Here is a 15,109-nt window from a genome sequence, read left to right on the forward strand (position 1 = left end):
CACAAAGAACACAAGCATCGTGAAAATAATTTGCTTTTCTCACTCGTATACACCAAACTGTTTTCTTAGGAACACTTTATTCAGGAAAAGTTACAAAAAGTGTTAAAACACAACAGCATTTCTCTGGCAAACTGTTAATGATTCAACACAACACGCAGGTCAGTCAATAAATTACACAGTCTACAGAGCCCTGGCTTCTCCCGGATCATCAAATAGGACATAAATCTTTAGATTTGGGGTCAGGAAGCACGGACGCAATTTTTAAAAGTACAGGCAGGCAGAAATGGCATTTTCAGTATGTGAAATACTCACGGAAGTAATATCGCATGGCAAATGCTGCTTATTGGATATTCAGAAACGGAGAACACCAGAGCCTTCGTAGCTGGTCTTCCCTTGTGGATGGCAAAACCCAGAACTTGGAATATTACCTTTGGACTATAATTATCAGAACTTGCTGCTTGAAAACTGCAGATAAACAAGTAACATGTCCAAACAGCAAACATTTCCAAACGAGAAAAAGGATAAGTCACAAGTAGAAAAGATTGCCAGTGTAAGCCAGCATGGAAGACTGAATTCCTCTCAATCCTCCAAACTGATTCAGCCCACTTTGTGTTACACGGTGGATTTTTATTGCGTCTAGAAAGGAAGAGCATAGCTGATTCTCCATTTTAAAATGATCAAGCAGATGTAAGTAGCAGAGCGTTGGGAAGCATCTTAGGCTTTTTCACAGGGATATGATTGGCTTGTGACTTGTTTCATTGTGTTGGCACACATTTTGGCTGAGCAAGCTACCTGCTTGGATGAGCCTAGAATACACCCCATGCAGATGCACCTATTGCTTTTGAAAAAAGAAAAGCAAAAAGATTTTAAGAATCATTGCTAACCATCATTGAAAGCTTGGCTTAAAGCAATCTAGAGCCCAATGCTTCTGCAATATTTAAACTGGGCTGTTCTCTCCATTCATTCATTAAGTCAAGAGGGGCCCTGTAGGACCAGCCCAAAGGAGCCCTGAAGTTTCCATGCTTTACAAAAAATCTTTAAATAAATGGGGCTTTCTTTTTGGAAGGAAGATGTGATTACTTAGTTTGACTTGTCCCAAATAGAGAAGTTGGTCCAAGGAAGTTCGCTTAGAGAAGTGTCACACCTCACTCTTGGGGCTGTAAGATCCAGTCTTCATGTCTCCAATAGCTGCAGTTGTGGATTTAAGGCAGTTGCAGTTTAATCATGACTTTATAACGCTTGTGCTATCATTTGTTGCTGGAATAGACTGGTGGCATCCAACTCTATGCAGTTGCTCTGAAATGTTTAGCTCTCTTTCTGTTTGAACACAGGCCTCTTCTTTTCTGGCATCCTATAAACACCGCAGCTACAATCTGAACTGGGAAATTGCACACAGAAGATAACAGACTTGAATGATGTTCTTATATGGCTAGTTTCAATTTCTTTTTCTTAGCTTTCATGACCGCTGGCAGCGAAATCTTGAAGGCAGTCCTGGAATGAGACAAAAGAATAAGCCAGAACTGAGACTATGTATATACTCTGTATGCTCCAGTAGCAAAATTAAAAAAATTGCATGTAAGAAATTGTAAAATGTGTGCCCAGAACCAATCATGCAAATTTTGTGAATCTTGCAGATAATCTGTACACTTTGTATATATTATCTACTTGAAAGATTAGTTTCTAATACCATAAATCTATGAATGCCTACTCAGAAACAAGTTCCAATGAGTTGAATGGGACTTACTCCTAGATGAACCTGCTGTGAATTATAAGTTCACCAATTTTGGTGAGGCTGTTGAGGGACAATGAAAAAGAGAGCACACTGAGGGTATCACAACTAGGTTTATGTGGACAAAAAATCATGGAAGAGGGTTGTGGCATGGCAAGATGCACTGAAATCCTATCCATCAACACGAATTTCCGCTACCCTGAGCTTCTCTGAACATGATCAACACACTTCTAAATTTCTAAACCAGTCCCTGTTTTTGTTTAAACAGAATGCAAAACAGAGGCTGCCCCACTATGAACCTTTAAAAATCTCAAAGACACTTACTCACAAGTGGTGCAAATTGGACTGAAGTTGCAGAATACTGTAAAATAAAAGTAACAAAGACAATTAGATTGTCTGCCTCAGGATTGCAGGAGTTATGCAAAATCTGAGAAAGCCAAACAGATAAGCCTTACTTGACAAACACACGGAGCAGACGTAACCGATTTCAATGAGATTCCTGTGGCAGAAGCAAGCCGCTCTGTAGTCAACGTGAATAGGAGGCGGGAGGATTAGCTGGGATCTCTGATCTTGATCTGGTAGAAATACCCACTGCAGTTTTAAAAAGGAGGGGTAAAAAAGGGAGGGGGGAATTATAATCTAGGAGAAAGCTGCTAAATTAGAAAAAGGAAGGGCCAACGGTGATTCAATACATCATTAGCTGATCTGCAGTAGATCAGTAAGTGTCACCATTTGTGTCACTCAGCTGTTTAACAGTAATACCAAAAAGGACTTTTTAATATAGTTTGGCTTCTAGAATCCCTGATGTGTAGCTACCCAGGCATGAATCTGTTCTTATATATATATAGGTCATCTGTGTATATGGCTCACAGAATACAGCTGGCGACTAACTTCACCCATGAGAAACTATTTATATCTACCTTCTAAGGTCGGTGCTTTGAAAGTAACTTTTTGGGACTAGAGACACCTGAGGCGTGCCCACTCTCAGATCATAAGAAGAAGAAAGGACCAACTGACTGGATCTATCTAGGGCTGTTTTGCCCACTGCTCTGCTTCCACCAGCAGTTGCTACTACCAGGCCTAGTGGTACTAAAAGTTTGAACAACCTACCAGCTGAGAAGGCAAAGAAACCTTTTCAGACTATCATATGATTTGAAGTAATACCTGCTGGTTCAACAGCCTTTTAACAGTCTTGTAAATATGTACAGAGCAGTTTCACATAGGAACAGATTCAGAGGCGGCGGGGAAAAATGCACTCACCAGCAAATACTGCAGAAGTGATGGCATATGCGGGACTTTTAAGTAAATACCACCAGTAATATCACAAGCCTGGAAAACATGATATTATTGTTTATTTGAAATAGTAGTGCCATAATACAAGGTAAGAACTGAGCAGATTATACATACATTTTTAACGTTCTTAGACCTCATGGCTATGTAAATAAGGTTGCAACTGTGAGGTCAACTTTGTGGGTTCCCCCAGATCTCTTGATATCCTAAAGCAGTGGTTCTCAAACCTACAGATGTTTTGGATTTCAGCTCCCAGAATTCCTGACTGTTGACCAAGCTGGCTGGGACTTTTGGAAGGTGAGGTCCAAAACACTTGGAGAATTGAAGTTTGGGAATCACTGCCCTAAAGCCTTTTTAAGGCTTAACAAGCCATTAAAATTATGCCCCCGCTAATAACAATTATAAATTCAAAAGTAATAATTCACATTGCCTCCATATGTAAACTGTGCACAAATGATGTAAGTCACATGCACCTGCAGTATTCAAATTCATAGAGCTCTTCAGATCTTAATGTAATTTCTACTATGGCCCCAGATGCTGAGTAAAATGCCACCTATACTGTACTCCCCTTTGCAGGATGTATGCAGTGAAATGATACCACTCAATGTCATGAATAAAAATACTCTTTCCTGCAGAAGTGATGGATAAGGAACAAAACATAAGACCATACCTGCTGCAAGAGCCCCGAATCGGACTCCAAAACGCAGGCATCAATCAAAATATTCTGGGGGCGAAAAACAAGAGTGGTGGGGTGGGAAGAGTAAAGTAATGGAATGAAAGAAGAAGGGAATGTTAGAAAAACAGGGATTCCATTTCTGCAGAGAGTAGCCTAGACTACATTTCTCTCCAGCCTCAAAGGATGGTGCGATGAAAGGAAATGGCCAGATAGAGGAACACTGTTATTAGGTATATCCAGCTAGCTCCCTTCCAAATTGTTTTTGTGCCACAAGTACCACCAGCCTCAGTCAGCATAGCCAGTGGTAAGAGGTAGGAGCAGTAGTTTAACACTTATTAAAGATACACAAGGCTATATAAAATTCAAAGAACTTCACATAATTATTGTGTTGTTAAAGCTCCCATTCCAAATGGGACCAGGGTGAGAGTGAGGGCTGAGAAACAGTAACTTCTCTACAATGACCCGGCGTCATGTTAAACCAAGGCCAAGAGTATAACAAACTAAGAATAATACATAGAACTACAGAAACTGTAATAAAATGACTGGCATCACCTGCTTCTGGGCTGCAAAGATGACATTCATAAAGTTCATATACTGCAATGCACTGTCTTCAGCAGCTTTTATGACCTGGGTAAAGAAAATGGCATCCCTTAGCGTCTAGATTCTCTACTCAGTAGAGCCTACAGGGCTTCAATATCTGCCAAGGAAATCAGAGAAATCTTACCAATATCCTGGATTTAATTTCCTGGCTGGCTACATATTGAATGAGAAGGAAGAAGAGAGAACATGTAATTGCATCCAAGCCAGTTCATATATTACCCTTCAAATTCTGGGAGACATTCTGTTCACAAATGTTCTATGCAGACTCCATGGTTTGTTTCCCTTAACTACTGTTAAGTAGTTTGTCCCAATACAACAGAGCGCATGATTCACATGCAGAAAGTCCCGGATTCAACTCTCAGCACATAAGAATCAGGCAGCAAGCAAAGCTGAAGACCCCTTTTGTGTCTGACCCTGAAGAATCCCTGCCAATACAGATAACACTGACCTAAACAGAAAAAGAATCTGACCTAGCATATAAAGTTGCTTCCTATACTGTATTCCAAACTGTAGTTATAGATTGGACACAAATCAGAGTATGAAACCATAGCTTGAAAATGCTTTAGAAACTTTTCTTAGGCTCCATGTCACATCCGCAGGGAGCAAACCATGATCAAAGCAGCTTCCCCAAATTTCACTGAGGGCTATACATGTCCTCCAGGTCTAGAATTTCACTGCATCTTTGGGATTTTAACTAAGGTTAATGCAAAACAACATGGCTACTGGTAACCACAGTTAAATATTCTGTTCATACTGGGTTGAAGTACCACCATAAAAAGCAACAACAACAAAGTTCAAGCAATAATTATATGAAAAGTAAACTTATTCTATTCAAAGCAGCAAAGCTGGATCAATTCACACTTTGAAGCCACCATGAACAAAGACAAATAGCTATATCCCCTTCATTGCTTCCATTTCGAAAAATGTAATAATACTTTTTGAAAATGTAGAACACCGTACCTGATCCTGCTTTGCTCACCCTGTGAATATCTAAGATGTATAATATTCAGGAAATAATTTGAAGACTGTGTGGTGTAATCTCCAAAAACATTATTAGGGCAGAATAAACAGATCATCTAGATTAGACTGAAGAAGAGTCTGACCTGATAGGAGACAGTTTCCTAGGGGCCCATAGATGAATGAGTATATATTACGGTTTCTTTAATATTTCGCCTCATCTTTTTGCTGAACCATGTAAGAGTAGCCTTCCAAATGCTGAATTGCAATTCTCTTAACATCTAGAAAGTGCACACTTTGTCCAAACTTAACCATTGAATCTTCCCTCTTAATTGTAACCAAGCTGAAGTCCAGTTAACTGCTTTCACTCAATTCCTCCCTTACCTGTCCCCTCTTTGTATTTTCCTTTGCCAAAATGTATGCTCCTTGGGGAGAGAAACCTGGCTTTTTAAACTTCTGAAACTCAGTAAAAATGTGACCCAGGCTGGTGGGACAACAGTGACAGGAATAATTATCATACTAATTCCCTATGACAAATCCAGCAGTAGCTGCAGAAAATATCCTGCCAGTTTGGCTTTGAAACAACAGAAAATAAAAATAAAATGTTTGGGAGACATTGGTTTCAAGAGGATACAGCAAAGTGCTTTAGCGAGAGATCCTGCCAGTAACGTTTCCGTCTGTTGCCCTTTTATTTCTGCTGCAATAAAAAAAAAGTTTTTAAAAATCACAAAAGCTTATTGCATTACATTTCCCAGCTTGAATACTTTGCTCTTCCAAAGTTATACTTTCAGCACAGTTAGCTATTTAGACTGATGAACATCAGTATCTATTTGCATCTGAGAAGTTACCAAGAGGAATGTATTCCTCACCCTTTCCCCCCGCTGACAATTTAAAACCAAAAAACACCTAGGCCTGCCAAAATAAAGCTGCTTCGAGTCACTTTGGAGGTATGCTGTTTAAATGATACATGCGTCCTAAGAGTCCAGAAGCCTAAGGACTGGCGTGCAGCTTTGGTACAGCTTCCAGACTCTTAGGACACATGCATCATTGAAACACCATACCTCCAAAGTGACCTGAAGCAGCTTTATTTTGGCCTGTCTGTATAGGGCCCTAGTTTTCTTTGTGGGGAAGTAAATAAGGCATACAGGCTACAGAATGAGAGTGAATTGACCCAGAGGTTCATCTTACTATTAGTCATGAGATCCTTTATCTCCTCCGCAATTGTTTCATTTATAGTTGTTAGTAACTCATACTTTCCATCCTTGCTACCAGAGATATTAGATTCACCAGCCTCAGCAAAGAGATCAAGAGCTGCCCAATGCTTTCCAGGGTACAGGAAACGGCTGAGGGAAATGAAAGACAATTCAGTTGTGTGAAACGTTATGGGACGTAAGTATTGCAATTGATCAGAAGTGCCAGACCAAAAAAAACCAAAAAACCCCCACATTAGACATCTTCCATACAGGGAGAAAAGGAGAAAGGGACTCCAAGTACTTTGTTCCTATTTATATCTAGTGTACATTTTTCAAATAGTTTTCTCCTGCGCTTCAGTCAAAAAAGATCTCAGAGTTCCTAATTTACTATTATTAAAACTGGGACAACTGCTGCCTACAGGCTTAAGCCTTAGAGTCAGAATCTTTAGAAAAATGGAAACACAGACACCAATTCTTAAAGTAAAATTAAATTCTTACAGTTTTTGTACTGGCTGACCAGGAAAGGAACAGTTCAGGAGAGGAGGAATTCAATAGAACTGCTCTCTCAGCATAGCTAATGAAATGGATCTTTGTCCCATCTTGATGAAATGGCCATTGCTTACTTCATCTTCACATTTTAAATAGTAAGGTCAGTTAGCTAATACATTTAAAGTATCCGATACAAAACATAGGCCAGCGATTCTAACATCATCACTTTTCTTCTCCTGTATGATTTTAAAACATCTTTTGCCAAATGAAGAAGCCAGTGGGCCTTATGCTTGCATGATGTATTTTGTGCTTTTTAGTACCCCCCCCCCAAAAAAAAAGGTATTTTGTGGATTTTGGATTTTATTGTACATTCAAGGCAAGCAACCACGAGCCTCTACAACAGATGTGGGAAACATACGGTTCTCCAGGTTGCTAGACTACAACTCTCAGCATCCTTGACCACTAACTGTGGTCCTACAGGACCAGGAAACCAACAACATCTGGAGAGTGTCAAGTTCCCCACCTTTGCTCTAAGTGCGCACCAAATTCTATGTATTACTTCCTTGATGAGAGTGTAAAGATTCACCTCTCCAAGCATTCTACTTACAGGGGAAAAACCAGCCAAGTGTCTCCAGTCAATCAAAAAAAAAAAAGCAAGATGAGGAAACTGAAACACGGCTCAAAATCAAAACTGGGGATTGTTTATCCCCCGAAACTGGCTCATTGCCGCTGTACTCCCCTTCTCCTCCGTCTCCCCATTGCTTTCTCCCCGATGATCCAAAAAGCACCAATACCTTTCTTGTATATGACTGGCTATAACAGCAAGCTTGTTGTTGCGGTTCATAAATAAGTGTGAGTTCCCCAACACCATGGTTGCATCAAGGCATTTTGACAACGTAAGCTGTAAGGAGAAAAGGGGAGGACATAATTCCTAGAGGAGACAGACAGTCCAAGGATGGATAATAAACCCATAGGCGTATCATGAAAGCATATTAAATGATGCATGCGTCCTAAGAGTCCAGAAGCAGCACCAAAGCCACACTCCAGTCCTAAGGGCTGGAGTGCAGCTTTGGTGCAGCTTCCATGTATCATTCAAACACCATACCTCCAAAGTAACCTGAAGCAGCTTTATTATGGCCTGTCTGTATAGGGCCAGTGTTACCATATGCTCTGGTAATGATGGGACCATGCTACGTTTACATATATTCCCTTCTAAAAAACAGGTCCACTGAACCACAGCCATCTCTGTGGGTCAGGCACAATCCACAGTTAGCAGGGGTCCTTCCGCAAGGCAATGGGCCTTTTCATATGCCCCAAACTGGCCATGCCCTGATCTCAAACAAAGGGTATTGGAGCAAAAGGTGGTCCCATGGATTTCACTGACATGCATTTTCTAAGACGTATACTTAAGATTGTATTATTACTCGGAACTAAAGCACACTTCTAAGTACATTTGTTCAGGATCAAAGCTGAAGGGTTCAGTTTGGATGATAACAGATCTAAGAAGGAAATATTACCTCTGATCCTGCCAATGCCTGCTTTCCCCACCAGATTGGATTTGTGTCAACTACAGTGACTAAGAGATTCAGCTCATCATCTAGAAAAAGAAAATAGAAATACTTCAATGTACGTATACACACACACACACACACACACACACATATATATATATATATAATTCAAAGATATAGCTGTGTTAGTCTGTAGAATCTGTCTGTAGCACCTTTGAGACTCACTGGAAGAAAGAGGTTAGCAGCAGAAGCTTTCCTAGACTTTAGTTTACTTCCTTGGATACATTTGGTCCAATTTTCATATAGTTTCTCAGCCCTAGAAGAAGATCATCATTTACAGTCTCCTCATCTCATTTGTTTTGCTATCTATATTGAGCCATTTCTCCAGGGCCATAATCAACTGTCATTCCCAGGATTCCCTAGCACCCAGCCAGGGCAGTTCAAGCGGTCTCAAACTGGATGATTTCTGCAGGGCGTTTTGGACTTTGTGCCCTGGCTCAGTGCTAGGGAATTCTAGGAACTGTCGTTTCTTGTGGCAGCAGACAGAGAAGAGTAAATGTCTCAGAAAACTACAGTTCCCAGGATCCTCTAGCACTGAGCCAGGGCACTTCAAGGTCCAAAACACCTTGCAGAAATCATTCATCTTGAGACGGCTTGAACTGCCCTGGCTCAAGGCTGGGGCATTCTGCGGACTGGAGTTTTGGGGGCCATTTAGCCTTCTCTGTCAGAGAGCGCTCTGATGTCACAATAAACTACAATCCCCAGGATTCCCTAAGCATTCAGCCAGAGCAGTTCAAGGGGTCTCAAACTGGACTGTTTCTGCAAGGTGTTTTGGGCCGTATTTGACATTACAAGGGGAAAGGAGTGAAATTGTTCTGCCTCAGGGCTCTGGTGCCCCAATAAACTACAATTCCCAGGATCCCCTAGCACTGAGCTCTCAAACTGGACTAGTTCCGCAGTGGGTTTTGGACCTCGGTCTTAGGTTGCTTCCCCCAGTTTCAAGCCTCTTTAAAACAACTGAAGTGGGTCAATGATATGGCAGAGAAGGCCCAATGCCTCGCGAAACTACAATCCCCAGAATTCCACAGCGCTGAGACATGGAGCCCTAGAAAGAAGAGCCATTAGCAGAACGCTCCGACTCACCGCCACTCATCTCTCTCTCCAGAGTAAAGGGGGGGAACCGAGGCTGGTCGTCGCCCGGAAATGACGTCGCTTCCGGTCTGGAGTGCAACGCGGAAAGGGCTCCGGCGGAGCGCAAGGGGAGGGCGCCCGAGGTTCCGCTTTGGCTGGACTGCGAGGCAGAGGAGGCTGCAGGCGAGGCGCCATGAACGAAGCCGGTAAGGCCTTCTTTGCCTTTCAAGAGACATCGCAGCCGCCCTTGGAGAAGCCTCTAGCCCTGTTCCCCGAACGAGGAAAGAGGACACACGGCAGAAATGATCCAGTTGGAGACTGCTTGAACTGCCCTGGCTCAATGCTTCTTCAGGGAACTGTCATTTTGTGAGACACTGAGCCTCCTCTGTCAGAGAGAGAGCTCTGGGGAAACTACAATTCCCAGGATCCTCTAGCACTGAGCCAGAGTTGTAGTTGATTGGGACCCCAGAGCGAAGGCTCAGTGGCTCACAAAGCTTCCCTAGCACTGAGCCAGTGGTCTCCAACTGGGTGATTTCTGCAGTGCGTTTGGGCCCTGAAGATCTCTCTACATCTTGTTAACACCGTTCAGTATCTAACCCACCCGGCGGCTAACAGAGTAAAAACAGTCCAGGTTCAAAACCGTACCAGGCGTTAAAAGGTTGTTGCAATGGGCCCAAACGGACAGGGCAAAATCAAGTTGCTTCGGGTCACTTTGGAGGTATGCTGTTTAAATGCTGCATGAGTCCTAAGAGGCCGGAAGCTGCGCCAAATCCTAAGGACTGGATCTTAGCTTTGGTGCAGCTTCTGGCCTCTTAAGATGCGCGCATCATTTAAACAGCATACCTCCAAAGTGACCTGAAGCAGCTTTATTTTGGCCTGTCTGTTCAGGCCCTCCCTGGGTGCCTGTGGATGTTTTAAATCTTCCAGTCGAGGACAATACAACAAGTTCAGCAATGCTGTTAGGAATTCGTAACGTTTAATGGCCATGTGGAGCTTGTAGGAAAAGAACCCAGAGCCTTGCTTACGTTCTGCTTTGTCTTTTCTCTCCCCCGCCCTGCTTCTTTTCAGAGCTAGTTGAAGCCTTTAACACCCAGATGAGGCAGGACCCTGACGTTGCCTCTGCCGTGGCTGCCATCCGCGTCCTGCTGGAGTTTTTGAAACGAGACAAAGGCACGTAATGGCTTGGGACTGTGTGGGCTGAGCCCCGGATTTGAGGGCTGAAGGAGTTGTTCAGTAGAGGACTAGGTTGGCATTGCAATTGGGTGATTTAGGGTACGGCGACACATGTTCGTGATTAAAAATTCATCCTCGTGAGTAAAATGGTCGGTTATATGTGAAGTCTGACTGCAAGAATATGAATTGGTCTTGTGTCAAATTGTTATGACACTCTACAAGCTACTTTTACAGATCTGTGTAGCATCTCTAATGTCAGTTGTAGTGTCAACTAGTCATTTCATTGTCTCTGTCATTACATACAAGTGGTCTCATCCTTTGAGCCACCATTTTTCATTTGGCTCTGCCCTCGGAAGCCACTGTTTTGCACCTGCCCATAGGTGGACTTGGATACTCTAGTCACAAAGGAGACTTCTGCAAGGCTTCCTTGATCCGATTCCTGGTTTACATTGTTTTGTAGCTTACTCCCTCTTGCTTCTCTCTCTTTGCCAGGTGAGACAATTCAGGGGATGAGAGCAAATCTCAAGCAAGCTATCGAAGTGCTCACTGGCGTCGATTCCTCTGTAGCCATTTCTTCAGGCGGGGAACTTTTCTTACGGTTCATCAGTCTCACATCTTTGGAGAACCCGGTAAGTATCACTCTGCTGTTTGTAAGAAGCGTGTGGAACCACAGCCATGAATTAGTTGTTTTCTTTACTGCATCACCCATTATTATATGAAGAGACCTACAGGAGTTGCAGACCATGTGGCAGTGAAATACTTGCTGTGAGTGTTGAATTTTGGAACTAGTTTCAGCCATGGTGTGTATTAAGTAATAGGAATGGTAGCAGGGAATTTCTGAGCATGTGCTGATACATTTGGGGAAAAATCTAATCGCAACCAGATTTAATACACCTAGCTATGATGATGAAGGGCTTTTATAGTAGAGGATGTGTCAACCCCAGCCATTTTTAAAAATACGTTCAAGCATGCTAAGCATAATACTCAAGGCATGTTCTAGCTTGTTTAATTATTCCTCATCTCTCAACTTCAACTCTTGCTGCTATCTCCAGGATTATTCCAAATGTAAAGCAATCATGATTGAGAGAGGAGAGCTTTTCCTCCGGCGGATCTCTGATTCAAGGAACAAGATTGCCATACTTTGCCATACGTTTGTCAAAGATGGTGGGGTGAGTAAGCCTAGACTTCATAAGACAAAGGAATGGACTTAGTCTGATTTTATGTATTTTACAGTTGCCCTGTGCATGTGTGGAAGTTGGTACTGGCCACAAAGTATAATAGTCTGTGATTCTCATAGCTGAAGTAGCCATAGAATCATTAAAATATTAGAGTTGGGGGGACCTTAGAGGACTTCAAGACCATTCCTTGCTCAGTACAGGGTCTTCTACAACTATAGCATCCTGACAGATGGCCATCCAGCCTCTGCTGAAAAATGCTTGTCATTTTGCTTATTCAAGGTTAGAGTATCTGTGGTTCTCCTAATAATGAGGGTTGTAGTCCAATGCATCTAGAATGAGGGCAACATCCTGAAAAAAGCTGCTTTTTTAGCTCCATTGTGGGGAGGTGGGGACAGACAGCACATGCTGATCTTCTCCGACAAGAACTGGGTGGTTTATATTATCGGTCATAAAATAAAGAATTTATATACTGTTTTTTCAGAGAATATTAACGCACGCTTATTCAAAAGTGGTCCTGAAAGTGTTGGAAACGGCTGTAAAGGCAAAGAAACGTTTCAGCGTCTACGTCACTGAATCACAGCCGGATCAAGCAGGGCAAGTAGAAAAGTATTCTTGCTTTCGCGATTGCTAGTGAGGATTTGTGCAAACAATAGTAGCCATTTGTTCTCATTCATTACCTGGACAGATTTTCATCTCTGTGAATTTAAGATGTCATCCTGTATGCACACTTACTTGAGAACATGCTCCAATGAACACAGAAGAGCTAATTTCTGAGTAAACACTGCATGGGATTTTACTGCACATTCAGCTAAAGCCTTCTGAGTACAATGGAATTTTCTCTCTGGTAAATATGTTTAGAATTGCAACATGAAGCCTTTCAAGAACATCCCAGTTGCTCCAACCAGTTGTGGAAAACCTTTGGTCCTCCAGATATTTAGAACTACAACTTCCCCATTCTCTTACCTATGGCCAGGCTGGGTGGGCTGATAGAAGTTGTAGACCAAAACATTTAGAGGATCAAAGGTTCCCCACCCCTTCCTTAAACTGTCTTGTGTAAAACGAGTGGGGATTTAATAAGACAATAATAAAATGTATTAACTCTGTATTGAGAATGAACTTGATACGATCCTACCCATTCCATGTAATCATATGTAGCATCAAAGTACTGATTTTCATAAAATGGGTTTGAATATAATATCCTAAAAATTACACAGGCAGAAGATGGCTGAGGCCCTCACCAAACTGGGCATCCCTGTGACGATAATCCTAGACGCTGCTGTTGGGTAAGTTTGTGGGCAATGTTTACTTGACCTTTTGTAAAGAGATTATAGGGATTGAACTTATGCCCTGCAGCATGCAATGATTCTTGCTTCTTCTTTAAAGAAATGGGTCCTATTTTCCCACACGGAACTGTCTGGAAGTTGAACCGAAGTTTCTAGTGCATCCAAAGCAAGAATAAGGGCCTCCTAGTGCAATGATTGACACAGCGTCCAAATCTCACAGGGCATGCACACATCAAGGTGTGCACACACATGCACACCTTAATATAACTCTTCTGGATTCTAGTCCTGAAATCCGTGGTTTAAACTTAGCAGAACTAGACTCTGTTGTTGTTTTTAAAAGTACCAAAATAATTCCTAATGTAGTATATGCATTTGATTTTTCCCCTTCCCTTCTTTTAAACAGGTATATCATGGAAAAAGTGGACCTGGTGATAGTTGGCGCTGAAGGGGTAGTGGAAAATGGAGGAATTATTAATAAGGTACAGAAAGATCTCGAAACATTAAAGGTCTTTCCACTGACAGAATTTTTTGATCTAGCAGAAGCTTCCATCAGCAAAACAGGGAGGGAAATTCTTTTATGACGTCGAAGGCTTTCATGGCCGGCATCCATAGTTTTTTGTGGGTCTTTCGGGCTCTGTGGCCAAGTTCTAGAAACGTTTGCTCCTGATGTTTCGCCAGCATCTGTGGCTGGCATCTGACTGAACTGGGTTATTTAAGTAAAGTACCAAAAGGTATTTGTTTAAGATGGGATGTAGTCAAAGTTTAGTACTTTGAAATTCCATTATTTTTAATGGGCCAATGGAAAGTGCAGGAGTCTCTACAGTGGACCATTTGGCTAGGTCTTGTTCTTAAGCTTTCTCTTTTTTTGAACCATAGCAAGGAAGTTACTCAGTTCATTATCCCAACTTCACTATTTTTGCAGATTGGCACAAATCAAATGGCTGTGTGTGCCAAAGCTCAGAACAAACCTTTCTACGTGGTTGCAGAGAGTTTCAAGTTCGTAAGGCTCTTCCCTCTGAACCAGCAGGATGTCCCAGATAAATTTAAGGTAATTTAAGTTTGGAAAAATGTATTTCCTAGTTGTTTATACTTTAAAAATCTGTGATATGCATCTGGGTGGAAATGTTAAAACAATTTAAAACCTGATCTTGGAGGTTGTCCACCGATGTGCAACCAGAACCACCAGAACATAGCTGAAGTGGAGAGGATTGTCTCAAGGTTTCTAGACTGTTGTTTATCTGCTTGTTCACTGAAAGTTACTAGTATTCTACTATGATGTAGGTTATCATGATGGTTTCCTTAATTGGCAATTCAGGCCCATTACGTTTACAAAGTACATGGATATGAAAACTGCTAGAACTAGTTTTTGTGGGCATGTCGATACAATTGCCTGTGTTTTGGGGTCCTCCTTGTGGGTGCTTCTGTGGGGACAGTGATGAGGAATATTTGCAGTCCAAGGGTTTCCACTAGTGGCAGTTGGCATCTTTCCATTCTGTAGAACAGCCTTCTCTGTTCTGGTTTAGTCTTGCTGTTACCTTTTTCAGAAAATGGTAACTTGTGTCTCCCTCTCCCCTTGTTGTCTTTTCCTAGTACAAAGCAGATACACTGAAGAAAAGTAAGGCGCTTATGGTGGAGCATCCCTGGATTGACTATACATCCCCTTCACTGATCACACTGCTTTTTACAGATCTTGGGGTGTTGACCCCCTCTGCTGTCAGTGATGAACTTATTAAACTTTACTTGTAAACTCTCCACTCCTGGTGTGCTGAGGCTGATGTGATTTTGCTTAGCAGCTTATACACAACACACACACAAAAGTGAGCCAAGTGCAGGTAATGAATTGTCAATGTTTCACAAAAGGGATATGTTTGCGTTGATTGTATGAAGACTCCACTAAAC

General features: G+C 42.0%; 2 protein-coding genes across 3 annotated transcripts; one reads left to right on the forward strand and one right to left on the reverse strand.

Annotated features, from left to right (window-relative positions):
- Positions 1 to 60: 60 nt before the first annotated feature.
- Positions 61 to 9,648, reverse strand: LOC149281130 (general transcription factor IIH subunit 3-like). 2 transcript variants are annotated; one of them, XM_089499605.1, is made up of 13 exons: positions 9,589 to 9,648; positions 8,452 to 8,531; positions 7,729 to 7,835; positions 6,441 to 6,595; positions 5,887 to 5,946; positions 5,256 to 5,285; positions 4,420 to 4,448; positions 4,248 to 4,322; positions 3,690 to 3,743; positions 2,990 to 3,058; positions 2,185 to 2,320; positions 2,054 to 2,090; positions 61 to 1,491 (listed from the first exon to the last, which is right to left on the reverse strand). In XM_089499605.1, the coding sequence occupies exons 1-13, from the start codon at positions 9,596 to 9,598 to the stop codon at positions 1,422 to 1,424; spliced, it is 912 nt and encodes a 303-aa protein (XP_089355731.1). In that variant the 5' UTR covers positions 9,599 to 9,648; the 3' UTR covers positions 61 to 1,421. The 2 variants fall into 2 exon arrangements, with proteins under 2 accessions (XP_089355731.1, XP_089355730.1); XM_089499604.1 differs by having other exon boundaries at positions 5,887 to 5,949.
- A 29-nt stretch (positions 9,649 to 9,677) lies between these two features.
- On the forward strand, positions 9,678 to 14,964 carry EIF2B1 (eukaryotic translation initiation factor 2B subunit alpha). The gene is made up of 9 exons (XM_089499606.1): positions 9,678 to 9,782; positions 10,645 to 10,746; positions 11,242 to 11,378; positions 11,802 to 11,918; positions 12,409 to 12,525; positions 13,146 to 13,210; positions 13,614 to 13,689; positions 14,133 to 14,258; positions 14,801 to 14,964. The coding sequence occupies exons 1-9, from the start codon at positions 9,770 to 9,772 to the stop codon at positions 14,954 to 14,956; spliced, it is 909 nt and encodes a 302-aa protein (XP_089355732.1). The 5' UTR covers positions 9,678 to 9,769; the 3' UTR covers positions 14,957 to 14,964.
- Positions 14,965 to 15,109: the final 145 nt, after the last annotated feature.

The sequence above is a fragment of the Sceloporus occidentalis genome, unplaced genomic scaffold (assembly GCF_023333645.1).
Source record: "Sceloporus occidentalis isolate IW3139 unplaced genomic scaffold, rSceOcc1.0.p SCAF_138, whole genome shotgun sequence".
NCBI lineage: Eukaryota > Metazoa > Chordata > Lepidosauria > Squamata > Phrynosomatidae > Sceloporus > Sceloporus occidentalis.